The 17,507-nt window shown below is 33.5% G+C and overlaps 1 protein-coding gene and 1 long non-coding RNA gene across 2 annotated transcripts; one reads left to right on the top strand and one right to left on the bottom strand.

Annotated features, from left to right (window-relative positions):
* LOC126715249 (uncharacterized) lies at positions 1 to 858 on the bottom strand. The gene is made up of 2 exons (XR_007651829.1): positions 375 to 858; positions 1 to 262 (listed from the first exon to the last, which is right to left on the bottom strand). It is a non-coding gene; the product is annotated as an uncharacterized LOC126715249 (long non-coding RNA).
* An 8,233-nt stretch (positions 859 to 9,091) lies between these two features.
* On the top strand, positions 9,092 to 9,949 carry LOC126703981 (uncharacterized). The gene is made up of 3 exons (XM_050403031.1): positions 9,092 to 9,385; positions 9,537 to 9,688; positions 9,733 to 9,949. Exons 1-3 carry the CDS (start codon positions 9,092 to 9,094, stop codon positions 9,947 to 9,949), a joined length of 663 nt encoding a protein of 220 aa, XP_050258988.1.
* Positions 9,950 to 17,507: the final 7,558 nt, after the last annotated feature.

The following is a 17,507-nucleotide window of genomic DNA, read 5'->3' as shown; positions in this document are numbered from 1 at the left end:
TTAATATTAATTCATTTCTTTATTACTTTATATTACACAAGAATCAAAGCAGTGTAAAATTGCTCCAAGATCTCCATTTTTTTTTTTTTTTTGATACACAAGATCTCTATATTGAATACTAGGAGAAAGTACATAAAGAATTTCTATTAATTATCCTAATTAACGACACAAAATTTAAATAAATAAAATCAATGGAAGAGGTATGTGATTGCAAGGGCCAGGAGTAGAAGGAAGTAAGCAATCCCTTGATCTATTGCTGCGCCTGCATCAAACAAGAACAAAAAAGAATTAATTATCACCAATCTGGTAAACCCCAAAAATCAAGCATAGAAATTTGTTTCCCAAAAATAAAGATTTGTAGAGTTAGTAATTACCATCGCTGGTTGGGCCCTGGGGTGCAGGAGAAGGAGCCAAGGACTGCGCATGGCTGAGTCGCAAAAGTGCCAAGAACATGAAGCCAATGACTGGGAGGGCGTACAATCTCATGGAATTCATTTTCAATTGGGAATTGGAGAAGAATAAATGGGAGATGAATAAAGAATTTTTTGGAGTAATTGGGAGGAATTCAAAGACTTTTTATTTTGAGAGGAAAAGTGGGCAATAGGGTGATATTTATAGGGTGGGTTTGGTTTGGGGTGACATAGAAGAAGAGTTAGGAGCTAGGGCCTAGGAGCATGTGCATCTTCTAAGAAGGTGAATTTTGAGTGTGAGTGAGTGTTGGGTGAAGGAACGCGTGATAAACGCGAGAGATTTGACTCGGTTGGCGGCTCATAGACTCGGACTCGAACACGACTTTCCATTTGGATGACTAGGATATTGCCTCGTGGCGTTTAAGTTTCGTTTCTGATGGGAATTTTCTTTTCCTTTTCTCTAGAACCACTTTGACAGCTCATGATTTTTCATTTTCTTTCTCGTATATTTTTATTTATATATTTATTATTATTAAAATTTTAATGGGTTGGCAACGGCATTATAATTTTCAGATTCTTTGCTTGTGAAAACACGTGGGGTTGGATTCATTTGAAAGGCGTGAAATCTTCGGTTCAGTTCATTTTGATTTTGTTTTTTTTTGGGAAAGTGATTAATTCAGGCATTTACAATGAAAGTCCCGTGTGAATCTTCCAACAACAGCCACAACTTGGATAAGTACGTAGAAGGGGTTCATGTATCAGATAAACAATGATTTCAAGTGTTCCTTTAGAATTTATATTAGTTTTTTTTTTTATCATATTTATATATTTATTTCTGAATTGAAATTCTATTTAATTAATTATTAAAAGTTGGTAAAAATACGGTTATATTTTTTGCTTAAAAAAAAAAAAAAATGAAGCTCTAAAATTGTACACATAAAATCTTCTCAAAAAGAAAAAATCGTACACATAAAAAATTAAAAATAATTTTTTTAATTAAAAAAAAGTCCAAACTCACCTCAACATAACGATTTTAATTTTCTTTTTGATATTGCTTTGCAGGGGGTTTTTCTAGGACTAGGACTACCAAAGAAATTAGTGACGATGACCTTTTAAGTGGGATGTGTATTATGTTTTTTTTTTCCCTGAATTTTTTTTATCTTATTTGTTTATATATGATTTCTTTTGTTTTTTTTTTTTCCAAAATATAACTATATATTTATTCAATTTTAGCAAATAAATCAATCGAAATTGACAATTACACATAACCACCCCGGGAAAGTGCAGGTAGCAATGCAAGATGTGAACATGTTGGTCCTTGTCAAAGCAGGTATCCTGTAAAAGTCAAATTGGAAGGTCAAAAAGACTGAGGTATTTGATTATGTAATGTTTTAGAATAGTCTATTCTTCAAAAATAAATAAATAAATAAGAAAGAAAGAGAATGGTCTAAAGCGGAGAGCCCCTAACTAAAATTAAAGTGTCATGTGCCAAATTTCGCTGCAAGATCAAGAATACTTAGAAAAGTACATGTACGGTTCCACTTCCACATCTAATAAAGAACGAAGTAGTTTTAGGTTACCCAGCAAAACCAAAAAAAATCAACAACAGTAATTTTAGCCAACACTGTCTATTCCTCCCTCACTCACTTGATGGCGTTATCCAATTTTAAATTGTTTCGTAAAATAGGGTTTGATTTTTCCTTTCCTACTTATTGGGGGAACATTTATCATTTATGATCTCCCCAAGATTTTGATTGATGCACTTATTATTATTTTGATGCAATATTATTATTATTCTTTTACCGAACAAATCATTGTATTTTAGGAATAGGGAACAAGAATTAGAAGAGTAGACATTAGAGATGGCAAAATTGGACATGACCTGCGAACTCGACATGACACGACACGACACGAAATTTATAGGTTATGGATTGAAGTTTAACGGGTTCATATCATATTCGGGTTGACATTGTAGACCCGTTTAATAAACGGGTTAGGTTAATGTTGAACACATGAAACCTGTTTGACACATCTGACACATTTAATTAAATGACATTTTACCAATATACCATTCAAACTCTAGGTATATAAATTTATTAGTTGTTGTGGTTTATTTTCTTTGACATATTGTGATTGATTAGTTGTAATATTGAGATATGCTTTAGTTTTGAATGATTATTTGTGATGCAGTTATTCGTTAGTTCTGAATTTTATATTAAAAATATTTATTTGTTTGTTTTTTCATAAATTTTTATTTTATTTTGTTAAAATCTGATAAACAGATCGACACGCCTGACCCGTTTAATAAATAGGCCGTGTTAGGATTGTGGAATCTTGACCCGTTTAATAAACATGTCAGGTTAATGTTGACCTATATAATCGAATACTCATGAGTTGATATGACATGAATTCAGCACGTGAACACGAATTGTCACCCCTAGTAGACATGGGCATGGGCATTGACCAATTACTTGCATAGGCCCATTAGGCAAGTAATCTAGTATTACAAAATTTGTTTTATTCCTAATATGTTTGTAGTTAGAAAGCGACACGGTAGAGGCTCTAATATTTTACTAGTTGGTTTTGACTAATTTTTTCATAGTTACTTTACACATTTTACATTAATGTCTACCTACATAACAAATTCCATAATTTTTTTTTAACACTGTTGAGTAATAGATTATGATTAGTATATAATAAAAGTGATGTCAGTAATAGTTCCATATAAAAGTGATATTACAACACTAATCACGATCTATCACCTGTGATGTTATGGAAAAAATTATAAAAGTTGTTCTGTCTACAGCATTGTTGCATAAGAGTGAACAGTTACAATTACCATTTACCTACCTACTTTTTCAAATACATTTTTCAACAAATTCTTTGTTCTTTCTCTATCTCATTTAAATATTAGTTGATATAATAGTATGAGAGAGAAAAAAAATCAAGAAAAAAGAGAAAGAATTGAGATAATAGTAGTTGCTGTAATTCTTTTTTAATAAAAAAAAAAAAAATCCAATTCCTAATGTATAGTAGCCTATCAGACTTGATGAACTACTATTCATGAGCTAACAAAAATTTGTGATTCAGAGAAACCATTGGAGACCATTTTTTTGGGTTTCATTATCTATTGTAGAGATTATTTTGCTTTTACATATGCTATTGGAGATGCTTTTAGAGCATATCTCTAGCAGATTTTCTAAATTTTTGTACTATTTGGAGAGTACAAACAGTAGATTCTCCAATGGTCTCTCTCTATCCTTTCTCTATCTAGTGGCGGAGTTAGGAATTTATCTTTGGGGAGCCCATATATAATTTTTTTTTTTGTTTGTATGAAATGTAAAATAGTAATGTGCAATACTTCATAACTCAATATATGCTATAAACAAAAATTTATTTAATTAAAATTAAACAATCATGAGACAAGATTGACAAAACAATTAAATATCTTTAATCAACTATGAAATGGGCAAAGTCACAAAACATACAATAACATAAAAGTTAAACATTTTTTTTAAAATTGTAACCTACGCTCTTTAAGAAATCTAAAGTCATAAAGTATTGAGTCAGTAGTGAAGTTCTCAGCAATTTCCCTTTCAATGTAGACAGCTAAGTTATCTGAGAGAAACTCATCCTCCATTTTGTTGCGCAGTCTTTTTTTAACAGTTTTCATAGCTAGAAAGGCTCACTCGCTAGTTACTGTGGACATTGGAGGAGTCAAAATAAGGCGGATTAATCGATCAATAAGAGGATATACCTGTGACTTTTCTGTCTCTACTAACCTTCGACATAATTCTGCTATAGATGACAAATTCTGAAACTTCGAATGATTTTGCACATCATGCTCAAATAACTTCAATTGAATTTTCAAACCAGTCCTATCACGCTCAGAAAAATCAAGAGGATAATATTTCTCAACAAGACGACATATGTCATCCACATTAAAGGATTTGTAAGCATCCTTTGGATCCAAAGCTAAGCAAAGTGTCAAGAGTTCTATTGATTGTTCACCAAACCTATTGTTAAGCTCTTGCAATTGAACATCTATTGTAGCATTAAATATATCAAAATGATAATGATGCTCATTGTAACATGATCCCTTTTCTTACGACCTCTACCTTCAGCAAATCAAGCACTTAGATCTAGAATATCATTTCTAATATTTTGGAGAATCCTATGACATTCTCAAGAAAATTATCCCAGCCATCTACTCTTAAATTTTGGATGAGTGCCTTTATTGTTGAAACTAAATTTTGGGCATTTGCGATGTCTAGAGATTTCTGCTGCAAAGCTTGACAAAGAACATCAGTAATACCCATGATTTCCTTCATTAGATGTAAACTAAATATAAACTCAAATGAATCAATCATTTCATGAGCTACATTTGCATCTCCATGTTGCAAGTAGGTGGACCTGTCTTCCTTTATATTTTCAAGCACCAAACAAGTTGGACCAAACATCCTCATTAAGCTACAAATAGAATTAAAATGAGACCCCCAACGAGAATCACCAGCCTGTTTTAGAGTCCCAATTTGGTTTGCTTCTGTTCCCGTTTCAAGTTCATCAATAGCTAACATTCTAACAATTTCTACAGCTTAAGCAGCTCTTAGTTCATCATTACGTTTACATGAAGAACCAACTGTAGTGATAATGAAATTTAAATTCAAGAATAATTCATGGATAGGGATTACCTCTCTTGATGCAGCAACTAATGCTAATTGTAACCGATGAGCAAAGTAATGCACATAGTATGCACGAGGACAATCATTAAGAACTAAGGCTTGCAATCCTTTCCATTGTATGTATGTGCACATAGTATGCACACATGTTGCTAGCACCGTCATATCCTTGTCCACGAATATTTTGAATGTCAAGACAGTGACGAGAAAGAATAGTATATATTTCATTCTTTAGAGTCAATGCAGTAGTGTCTTTAACATGAGAGAAAAAAAAAAATTCTTGTATAAAGCTCTCATTGTCAGCAAATCTCAAAACAAGAGCCATTTGCTCTCTCTTTGACTCATCACGTGACTCATCAACAATAATACAAAATTTGGAATCCCCAATGTCTTCACAAATCTTACTCCGCACTTTACTTGCAATAACATGCAGAATCTCCTTCTGAATTGTAGGCGAAGTGTACTTAGCAGATTTAGGAGCATTTTCCAAAACAACTTGTTCAACCTTATCATTATAAGATGCCAAAATTCTAATCATCTCAAGGAAATTTCCCCAATTTTTTGATTCAGGGGTTTCATCATGACCTCTAAAAGGACTGAAAGGTGAGCCATCGAACAATATCAATAGAAGTTTTCACCCGTAGTCATTATTTAGAATTTGTTCAGAACTCTGCATATTCATCACTTTATCTATATGCACTTATTCATTCAATAGATCATCACAATATTTCACAGCATTGTTGTGGGGGTGAGCAAGGATCCTCCCCAACATGATTCAAAAAAGCACAATTCTTTCCATTATTGACTTTTTTCCAATTTCTAAATCCTATGAAAGTAAAAGCATCACAGCCAGGGCGTCTACTTCTTTCCATGGTAAAGAGATAACATGGCAGACAATATGCAGCATCTTTAGCAGGTGAATACTCCAGCCAAGAAGAAAATTGAGTGAATCAAGAAGCTTGAAACCGACGAGGATGATTTTCTCTAGAAAATGGATAGTTTGAAAGACAGATTTCATATGGTTTAGCTTTTAAATAAGCACATCTAACTTCATCGCATATATTGGCTGGATAGTTACACATTTCAGTGTGTTATCCTGGATCTCGTTTTAAAATTCTAACATCAACTTCATTGGAATTAAGTAGTGAAAATTTTAAATGAATTTCTTCAAGTTCCACTTCCACCACTGACGGTCTAGAAAGATGTTTTTCGGGATCAATCCTTGGAGATTTGGAAGGACACTCATTGGAAGTTGACCCTTCAACATTAGAATCCAAAAGTGTAATATTTTTTGAATTACAGTCTTCATTTTTTTTTTTTTGAAGAATGAGAGAATATTCCTAAACTTGCCCATGAACATAGATTTATTAAATTAAATTATCACTCATTAAAATAAAATGACTAAGATTTAAAAAAATATACTAAAAAAATACTAATAGTTCAAAGATTGCTAAATAAAAGACAAACAATCATTCAAATGTCAATGCATAAAAAATATATATAATAAACAACAACTAAATTAAATTTAATATAGTAGTATATATTGTATATAATATATTGATTATTATAATAATAAATAATATATCATAAAGAATAAAAAAAGAAGCAATGAAAAGTAAAGCAAAAAAATCAAAACAAAATAAATAGTACTTGGAAAGAGTCAAAGAGTTAAAAGCAATGGGTATCAGGTATAGATAAAGATTAAAACCAGTTAGCTATAAGGCTTAGATAGAGCTACTGCACTCTGCACAGTGAGAAGCCAACGGCAGTGACCTGTGTAAAAAAGAAAGGTGAGGCAAAGTGGCAAACTCGCACGGAGAGAGAGAGAGAGAGAGAGAGAGAGAGAGAGAGAGAGAGAGAGAGAGAGAGAGAGAGAGAGAGAGAGAGAGAGAGAGAGAGAGGCAAAATATTTTGTAACTGTGTGAGAGATTTGGTGGTGTGGCACATCAACAAAGTTTATGACTTTTCAATTTTTACTGCTATGTACAAATAAGCCCTAGACTTTTTAAATATATATGTTTATTATCTAGTATGGGGGGCCAAAATTATAAGATTATTTAAGAAATTTTCAATTTTTTTTTTTAAATTTTTTCAAAAGTTTGGGGGGGGGGGGGGAGGGGCGGGGAGGCCCTCTTCGCCCTTTGATCCTTTGATAGTTACGCTACTGTCTTTATCTTATTTAAATATTATTTATTCATTATTTCTTTATTATTTCTTCATCTTTTTTTAATCAACAAGAAAGAGTAAGAATTGATATAATACTACCTACTGGAATTTTTTAATAAAAAAAATTGAATTGCTAATGAATAGTAGCCTATTAGACTTAGTAAACTACTCCCTCCATCCCAATTTATTTGTCCTCTAATCCATTTTGGAATGTCTCAAAATATTGTCCTGTTTTTAAAAATAAAAATCATTAATTTACTAATGTTCCTATTATAGCCATAATTTATTTTCAAAACTATTTGAAAAGAAAACTAATAAATATTTAAAAAAATCAATCTAATTGGGGTATCTTTTTAGTTGTCTCATTAAGAATAACTTTTTTTTTTTTTTAAAAGCCTGATAAATTTATTTAAGGGTAGTTTTGTAAACTTATACATTTTTATAAAGCAGACAAGACAATAACTGATGTTCCCTTAAAAATTTGACTTTTCAAACAAGACAAACAAATTAGGACGGAGAGAGTACCATTCATGAGCAAAAAAAAAGGTGATTTAGAGAGACCATTGGAGACCTATTTTTTGGTTTCTTAAGCATTTCCAACAAACTAAGTAACCCCAAAATAATCTCTATTTTAGAGAGGAAACTCCTAATATCAAGGTCCAACAATCTCTTTACATTAGAGAAACTTTTTTGAAGAGCTACAATGACTTTTTTTTTTTTCTTGGTGTGGAGAGTCACTGTAGCTTAGGGGAATAAAATAATGTAATAGATCTAAAGAAAATATGCATCTCTTTCTGGGTGGTGGACAAAGTGGTGGGGCTTTTAATGTTTGATTTTTTATTTTTTATAATAATAATAGTAAACCCTAAAATTAAAATTTAGAAAGGGCTGGAAAGTGTTTTTGTCATATTAAAAGATAGAAATTAGAATCGGATGGATTGAATGGTTCCAAAAAATATACACCCTGCAAAAATTAATGGATTTATAGTTAGTTATGAGTTCATTTAATTTACATATATTTGATAAATTTCAAACAGATATTCAATTTTATGTTGCAGTCTTTTTCAAAACCTATTGATTGTAATTTTATATTTCTCTAGACCTCCTAGAAAAGCATGAAAAAAAAAAAAGGTTCAAATGGTATAATCCATTCGTCACCCCAGAATGAAAAGGGTGATCTTGATGTTTTTGCCTGTAAAGATATGTTGTTAGGTGCTACAACCTACATGTAATTTCTAAAGGATTTGCACAAGACTTGTCAAGATGCTAAAGGAAGTAATGGAGCTAAGAGGAGCAGAATCAAGAGCACAGATAAGAAGCAAAGTTCCAGAGAATCAATTTGTTCAGTAAACGACAATAGTCATCTCACATAATAGATAAAAACGACATGTAATTTTAGTTCTGTATATGTATTTAACTCAGCATGTGACAGGCACGTCTATTAGTTTTGTTATTTCTGTTAGCTGCTAGTTAGTTACTTGTGGAGGGATTTAATGTATATATATACGCATCTGATTGTATCAGTGTATTCAATTCATTTTGATTGTTCAATGAAATAGAGTTTCAATTCTCCAGAACTCTCCTCTGTTTTTCCAATATGGTGTCGGAGCAATCATTTCTTGCTTCCGCCTAATTTCTTCGTTTCAATTTCTTCTTTTTCAAAAGCTAGGGTTTTCCTTTCAAAGCTTCATCATTGGCGTCTTTTGATCAAGCTTCTACAAGCATTACCATTGATGAATCACATCCTTCTTCCTTCACCACGTCGAGAGCCGTGGTGCAATTCTTGTATCTTAGCCACTGATTGGAGGAGAAAACTACCCTACATGGGCATGATCTATGGAGAGAGCTCTTAGGATCAAGAATAAATTTTGGTTAATTGATGGCTCTACTTCTCTGACTTCTGCCATGGAGAAAGTTCCTCTTCTTATTCAAAGTTGGTCACGAAGCAATGAAATTGTGGTTTCTTGGATCATCAATTGTGTTTCCCCTAAAATTGCAACTAGTAGGGTGTATCAGAGGACTGCCAAGGAAGTTTGGAAGAAGCTTCAGAATATGTTCTTTCAAGGCAATGGACCTAGGGTTTACCAATTGCAGAAAGATCTTGCTATAATTTCTCAGGGGGGACTCACTGTGAGTGATTATTTTACCAATCTCTCAATCTTATGGGATGAAACACAAAACTATGAACCACTTCCTCTTTGTTCTTGATTCTCAAAAAAAAAAAAAAAAAAAACTTCCTCTTTGTTCTTGTGAGAAGTGTGTGTGCCATGTGAATGAAAAGATTTCCAATCTTCATCACAGAGAAGCAATTATGCAGCTTCTAATGGGTCTCAATGATTCATTCTCTTACATTCGAGGCCAAATTCTGTTAATGGATCCCATTCCTTCTATTGATAAGGTACATTCATTGTTGGTTCAAGATGAAAGGCAGAGGTCAGTTGGATATAGCAACAATGGTCCTTTTGTTAAATCCACAGCCCTTACAGCCAAACAATGAATCTTGGTTCTGGTTCCAAGACTTTCAAGAAAGGAAAGGAGGGGCCTACTTGCAGCCATTGTGGATTGCTTGGTCATACTGTGGAAAAATGCTACAAAATTCATGGATATCCTCCTGGATATAAGACTAAGGCAAGGGCAAATCAGGTCTCTTCTCTTGATTTTGTTCAAGAGTTTGTTGCAACACCAACTCCATAGCAATTTCCTTTCACAATGGAGCAATGTCAGAAATTGCTTGCCATGATTGGAGGATCTGATTCTCAGAATAGTTCAATTGCTATGGCTAACAGTGTTTCTTCCAACCAAGCTTCTACTTCTCAATCAACTCTTTTGGCAGGTAATCTTAAGCATTCCATTTTCTCTGCTAAGCTTGTGAATAGATTTGTTTTTGGTGGTAGTACTTGGGTTCTTGACACAGGTGCAAGTGATCATATTGCTTGTTCTCTTTCACTTTTTCACTCTTATATTGTTGTTTCCCATTGTGTTGTTGAATTACCTAATGGTGAATCTGCTCATGTTACTCACATTGGTACTGTCAAACTGTCCAATTCACTTACCCTTGAACATGTTCTTTGTGTTCCTTCTTTTTCATTTAATCTTGTGTCTGTCAGTCAACTCACTCAAAGATTGCCTTTTTGTCTCAATTTTGCTTCATTTAGGACCTTTCATGTTGGAGGACGATTGGAGTGGGTGAAGTCCAACATGGTCTGTACTTGCTGCAGAACAACACTTCTAGGACTCCACCTTTTCTGTCAGACTACCTCTCCACCAACAAGCTTCCCAAGTCAGCTTTTTTAGCATCTGTCTATAATAAAGATATATCCATTTTGTGGCATTTTAGATTAGGACACCCTTCTTTTAATAAAATGTCATCTTTGCAAGATGTTTTGCCTTTTTCTTCCAAATGTAATGACATTTGTACCATCTGTCCTTTGGCTAAGCAGAAGAGGTTGCCATTTCCTTCAAACAATAATATGAGTATTGAGCCATTTGCTTTGATTCATGTAGATGTTTGGGGTCCCTATTCTGTTTGCACTTATGATGGTTTTAGGTTCTTTCTTACCATTGTTGATGATGCCACTAGGTCTACTTGGGTATATCTCATGAAAGCTAAGTCTGATGTTAAACAGCTTTTGATTTCATTTTATAATATGATTTTGACTCAATTTAACATTGGCATTAAGGCAATCAGATCAAATAATGCTCCTGAATTCTCTTTGTCCAACTTTTATAGTGATCATGGCATTGTGCATCAAAAGAGTTGTGTTTATACACCTCAACAAAATTCTGTGGTTAAGAGAAAATACCAACATCTTTTGAATGTTGCTAGATCTCTTAAGTTTCAATCCAATCTGCCCTCAGCATATTGGGAGAATGTATTTTGATAGCTACTTATCTGCTTAACAGGTTGCCTATGCCATTGTTAGGTCATAAATCCCCATTTGAGCTTTTGTTTCATAAACAGCCTTCTTTTACTCATCTTAGAGTGTTTGGTTGCTTGTGTTTTGTTTCAACCCATTCTGTCCACAGGTTGAAGTTTGATTCTAGAGCTTCCCCATGGGTCTTTTTAGGCTACCCTTTTAATATGAAAGGTTACAAAGTCCTTAACCTTCATACTAGAAAGATTACTATCTCTAGAGATGTTGTCTTTGATGAGTCTATCTTCCCTTTTTCAAATTCTTCTTCTTCCTTATCTGGTGTCACCTCTTTTCCTTTATCTAATTCATCTACTCCTAATTTTGACTCTTCCTCTTGTCCAATTTCTATTCCACTTCCACTTGCAGACTCCACTTCTATTATTGAGCATGTTCCTCATTCCCATACTTGTTCAGACACTTCTTCCTCTTCTTCTTCTTCTTCTTCTTCTATTCTTATTGGTTCCTTACCGATTCACTTGGGTCATTCTGATGTTTCTAATCAGTCTGCTATTCCCCCTAATTAATCTAATGTCCATCCTAATCAGTCTAATGTTTTCCTTGATCATTCCTCATCTTCTGTCCATACTACACCTCCAGCTGCACCTCCTGCTTCCATTCCACCTCTTAGAAAATCAACTAGGATTTCACACAGGCCTGTTTATTTGCAAGCTTATAAGTGCAATCAGGTGTCTCAAGTTCAACCTAGTATTGCTTACCCTTTATCCTCTTACCTGTCTTCCCACAAATTGTCTCCTAGATATTGGCATTTCTATAATGCCATTTCTTCAATTGAGGAGCCTAAATTCTATCACCAAGTAGTTTAAGATCCCAAGTGGAGAGAGGCTATGGCAGCTGAGATTTCTGCCCTTGAAGCTAATCACACTTGGACTCCCACAGCTCTTCCATTTCATAAAAAGACAATTGGTTGTAAGTGGGTATATAGGGTGAAGTACAAATCTGATGGCACTGTGGAAAGATATAAAGCCAGGTTGGTGGCTAAAGGCTTCATACAGAAAGAAGGCCTTGATTACATTGAAACTTTCTCACCTGTTGCAAAGCTTGTTACTGTTAAATGTCTTCTTGCAGTGGCTGATGTGCAAGGTTGGTATCTTTGTCAACATGATGTAAATAATGCCTTCCTTCATGGTGAATTGAAGGAAGAAGTCACTGGTATGCAAGCTTACTAAATCCTTGTATGGACTAAAACAAGCTTCAAGGTAGTGATTTGCCAAGTTTTCCACTACATTGGTTCTTCTCGGATTTACACAGTCCAAGGCTGATTACTCTCTTTTCATTAAGAAGACCTCTACTTCCTTTATTGCTCTATTGGTTTATGTTGATGATATATTGATTGCTAGTGATAACAAGCAAGCAGTTGATGAGTTGAAGATTTTATTGGATCAACAGTTCAAGTTAAAAGATTTGGGTGATTTGAAGTTTTTCTGAGGCCTTGAAGTTGCAAGGACTACTGATGGTATCAATTTATGCCAAAGAAAGTACACACTTGAGGTGTTGGGTGATGCTAGCATGTTAGGTTGTAAACCAGCCAAAGTGCCTATGGATCAAAATCTCAAGCTTAGTAAGTATGAGGGGAAGGAGTTTCAAGATCCAAGCTCCTACAAAAGATTGATAGGAAGGTTGCTATACTTGACAATAACTAGGCCTGACATAACCTTTGCTATGAATAGACTAAAGCCAGTTCATGGCACATCCTAGAGAGTCTCATTTGTAAGCAGCTCATAAGGTCTTGCAATATCTAAAAAGTTCACCAGGCCAAGGGTTGTTTTTCTCAAGCAAATCAGAACTACACTTGAAGGCTTTTGCTAATGCAGACTGGGCTTCATGCCCTAACATTAGGAGATCTATCACTGGTTTTTGCATATTCCTTGGTGAATCTTTGATTTCATGGAAGTCAAAGAAGCAACAAACAGTCTCAAGGTCTTCAGCAAAGTCTGAGTACAGATCAATGGCAGTAGCAGTCTATGAGATCATTTAGCTCTTATATGTTCTTCATGATTTTCAAATAAAGCACCCTCAAGCAACCCTCTTGTTCTGTGATAGTCAGGCAACCCTTCACATTGCTGCAAACCCTGTTTTTCATGAAAGAACAAAGCATATAGAGATTGATTGTCACCTTGTCAGAGATAAAGTCTTGGAAGGGTATGTCAGAATGTTACATGTTAGGACCAATTCTCAAATTGTAGACTTGTTAACCAAAGCCTTGAATGCCCAACAATTTTTCTTTCTTGTATCCAAGTTGAATATGGTCAATATTCATGGCCCTCTTCCACTTGAAGGGGGGGGGGGGTGTCAAGATGCTAAAGGAAGTAATGGAGCTAAGAGGAGCAAAATCAAGAGCACAGATAAGAAGCAAAGTTCCAGAGAATCAGTTTGTACAGTAAACGGCATGTAGTTTAGTTTTGTATATGTATTTAACTCAGCATGTGACAGGCACGTGTATTAGTTTTGTTATTTCTGCTAGCTGCTAGTTAGTTACTTGTGGAGGGATTTGATGTATATATATACGCATTTGATTGTATCAGTGTATTCAATTCATTTTGATTGTTCAATGAAGTAGAGTTTCAATTCTCCAGAACTCTCCTCTGTTTTTCTAATAAGACTAATATAGATTAGAAAATTTTCAAATTACAACAAAGAATAACATAATTAAATAATTTTATTATAATAAAAAAACATAGTTAAATAATGTGAGTACAAAAATTAAAATTTGATAATCCTATGACTAGATATGATGTTGCTGCATGTGCTTTGTGAGATCTGATTTGAAAAATATAGCTCTTGAAAAAAAAATGTTAGTATGAAAATTAAAATGATACAATCCTATGATTGAATATGTTGTTAATGCAAGTGCTTCGCGAGATCCAATTCTCAAATATATTTATTGAGAAAGAAAGAGTAAAGGAAGAATAAAAGAAGATTATAATATTTAAATGAGATAATAAATAGTGTATTTGAAAAAGTAAGTAGGCAAAATAAAAAAAATGGTTTCTTCTCTCGTCGTTAATTGGGTGAGAAAGTAAAATCCGGTAGAGATGTTCTAATAAATCCAAACTTTTTGTTAATAGATATATATTTTTTTAATGCTTTTTTGGAAAGAAAAAGCCAAAAGTTTTCAAATTCTTACAATATTGTTGTTATGCAATATTATAAAAATTCTTTGAAAATTTAGACTCTTTTGGTAGCTTAGTGAAAACATGCATAATTACAAAAGGCACAAAGTTTGGCTTCAAACTAGTTTGAGTTATTTGAGAGAGAGAGAGAGAGAGAGAGAGAGAGAGAGAGAGAGAGAGCAGATTAGTTTAAATTATTATTTTTTCTTTTAATTGACAGAAATAGATGGGTGTAGTTAACTATAAAGTATGGAAGTTGGTCATATGTTTTGTATATGACAATGACACGTGTCAGTTTTTAATCAGGATTGGAGGGCAAACTTTCTCCATTGCAAAAGCACGGCCTAAAAGTTACCAAGAATATGAACCATCATACTTAGCCAAAAAAAAAAAAAAAAAAAAAAAGAACCATCATTCTACCAATGCGAGACATTAATGTTTAAACTTTATACCGTCAAGCTGCATTTAGTTAAGAGCAAGATGTACAAAATGAAGAGCATGTTATTATTATTATTAGGCGAAAAACTCATTTTCGTCCCTATATTTTCACACGATTTCTACTTTGGTCCCTATATTTTATTTTCACCGCTTTTAGTCCCTATTTAGAAAAACATGTTCTGTTTAAGTCCCTATCTTCATCTCACTAACAGAAAATTTCCACGTGGCAGACGAAGTGCACTATTGACACTCAGAACACCTACGCATCTATTAAAATAATAATAAAAAATTTATTTGCATTTTTAAAAATGGCACGTCAGCAATTTAATTTTTAAAAAAAGTTACATCAAATAAAAATAATAATAAAATTTCTAACCTAATTATTTTTTTTTAAAAAGAAAAGAAATTAGTTAATTTTTTTTTCTTTTTTTTTGGAAGAACATGAAGAACTTAGAACTATGTGTTCTTCATTTTCTTCCCCAACTAAGCTTACAACTCTTTCTAACTCCATGGCCGGCCTTTTTGCTCATCTCCACTACCGCCGCCACTAAAACCGACGGTGGTTCATCGCCTCACCACCTGTGACTGACCCACTCTCATGATTCGCTCAAGTCTCTCTTTGACCACCTGTGACCGACCCACTCTCACGAATCGTTGTCTCTCTCTCCCAGATAGGCAAGTTTCTCTCTTTCATCTCTCTATCTCTCAACTTAGTGGTGTAGATCTGGGTTTGTGGGTTGTGGGTTTGTGAGTTTTGCTAATTTGGGTTTATGGATTTGTGGGTTCGTGGGTTTGTGAGATTTGTTGATTTGGGTTTATGGTGGATTGGTACATTGATCTGTGGTGGATTTGTGGGTTATGATTCCAAAGGTTGGGTTTGAGAGAATGGTGGGATTTGGAGGATGGTGGAGATCGATGGGTTTCCAAGTTGGATTTGATTTTGTGTTTCGATGGATTGGTGGGTTTCCAACTTGGAGATTGGTGTTGATTTTGTGAACAAAGAGGATGTGGGTCTTTTGATTTTAGTGGGTGTATGTTGGGTTAAAATTTCTGAATATGCAGATATGTTTCTGGGTTTGATTGTTGGTGTATGTTGATTTCTAGGTTTTCAATTTAGTGGGTGTATGTTGATTTCTGGATTTCGGTTGGTGTATGTTGATTATTGTTTGATCTAAGTTTTGAATTTTGATTTGTTTGGTTATAAAGAAAGTACTGGAAAGGCAAAGAAAAGAAAAGACAAGAAAATAGGAATTAATTTACTAAAAACATGAAGAATATGAATGGTAAGAACACGAAGAACACAAAGATGATCTTCCAACAAAATAATGAAAAGAAAAGAAAATTTTATTTTAATTATTAATTATTAATTTATTTTATTTTAAAATAATTAAAGAAAAGAAAAAAGAATGATGTGGCTTTTTTTAATATTAAAATGCTGATGTAGCATTATTTAAATGCCAAATTAAAATTTATTATTATTATTTTAATGGACACGTAGGCGTTTCGAGTGCCAACAATGCACTCTGTCTGTCATGTGGATATTTTCTGTTAGTGAGATGACGGTAGAGACTAAAACAGAACGCGTTTTTCTAAATATGGACTAAAAGCGGTGAAAATAAAAGATAGGAACCAAAGTGGGAATCGCGTTAAAATGTAGGGATGAAAATGAGTTTTTCGCCTTATTATTATTTTTGTTGTTGCTAAGAGAAGAGCATATCAAGTTAGCAACTCTTTCACTGGCCTCCCTTAATAATATGCGGACTTCTTTCTCAAAAAAAAAAAAAAAGGAAAAAAAAAAGGGTTATAAGCAACTCTTTCTCAACGTACATTGTTTTAATTATTACCAACGTTATAAGTGAGAGAGATGTTATGTTTACAACATTTTTACAACAAATCATAGGTAGTTAGTTGTTATTAGTTTAAATTTGAACCTAACACTAAGATTTATTTTTTGCCTCGACAATAACAACTAGTAATAACCTGCTATTAGGATTTGTTGTAAAAATATTGTCTATAAATAAGTAAAGGTAGTTTGAAACTTTCGATTTGGAATGCTATGCCATGTTAGGACTTTGGACAGGATCTCACGTTAAAGAATCTGTAAATTGGGCCGAGGCCCATGCGTCTCTTTTGATGGCTGAGGAAGCATCAAAGCTTGAGCTCAAATATGTTTTCTTGGATGCTGAATGTCATCAATTCAATAAACCAAGTCCCAAGTTACTCTAATCGAGAAATTGAAAAAACAATGTTGCTGAGGTTAGATCAATTTTGGATTCATTTTGCTCGATCTGGCTAGCTAATTTTGTTCAGAAAGACTTAAATTTTCTAGCCCATAATTTAGCTTTTTGGGCTGTTTTTTGTTCTTCCCGGGGGCCTGTCCTCAGCTCTACCTTCCCGTCTTAGTTTTTTTTGTCAAAGTTGAGATGGGCTTGGCCCTTAGGCTTTTGTATTCTCATTTATTCAGAAAAATAATTATATAAATAAATAAATAAACTCTACCATTTGAATCAAGTAAGGTGCAACAGATTAGATATCATATCAGTATCACTGTCTTCCGAATCACAAAAATAATTATGATATTTATTTATTATATTTTTAAGAGCAAAGTTTGGCTGTAAACTTGATTGTAGTCTAATGTTACAACTTCACTTAATAACTTTTTATTGGATGCAAATTTTGACAAATTAACCGTTGGATTACATTTTTATTTTATATTATCCATGCTTGCAAAATTTTCAAAAAATTAAAGAACAATAGATATATTATCAA

The sequence above is a fragment of the Quercus robur genome, chromosome 2 (assembly GCF_932294415.1).
Source record: "Quercus robur chromosome 2, dhQueRobu3.1, whole genome shotgun sequence".
NCBI lineage: Eukaryota > Viridiplantae > Streptophyta > Magnoliopsida > Fagales > Fagaceae > Quercus > Quercus robur.
Note: the sequence above shows the minus strand (reverse complement) of the source record. Positions and strands in the feature narration are given on the sequence as shown.

Excerpts from the sequence above, each read along its gene's own strand:
- LOC126703981 (XM_050403031.1), top strand. The coding sequence starts at position 9,092 with ATGGAGAGAGCTCTTAGGATCAAGAATAAATTTTGGTTAATTGATGGC. Across the intron at positions 9,386-9,536 it reads TTTCTCAGGGGGGACTCACT|ATTTCCAATCTTCATCACAG; the intron begins GTGAGTGATTAT and ends GTGAATGAAAAG. Across the intron at positions 9,689-9,732 it reads GTTCAAGATGAAAGGCAGAG|CCCTTACAGCCAAACAATGA; the intron begins GTCAGTTGGATA and ends TTAAATCCACAG.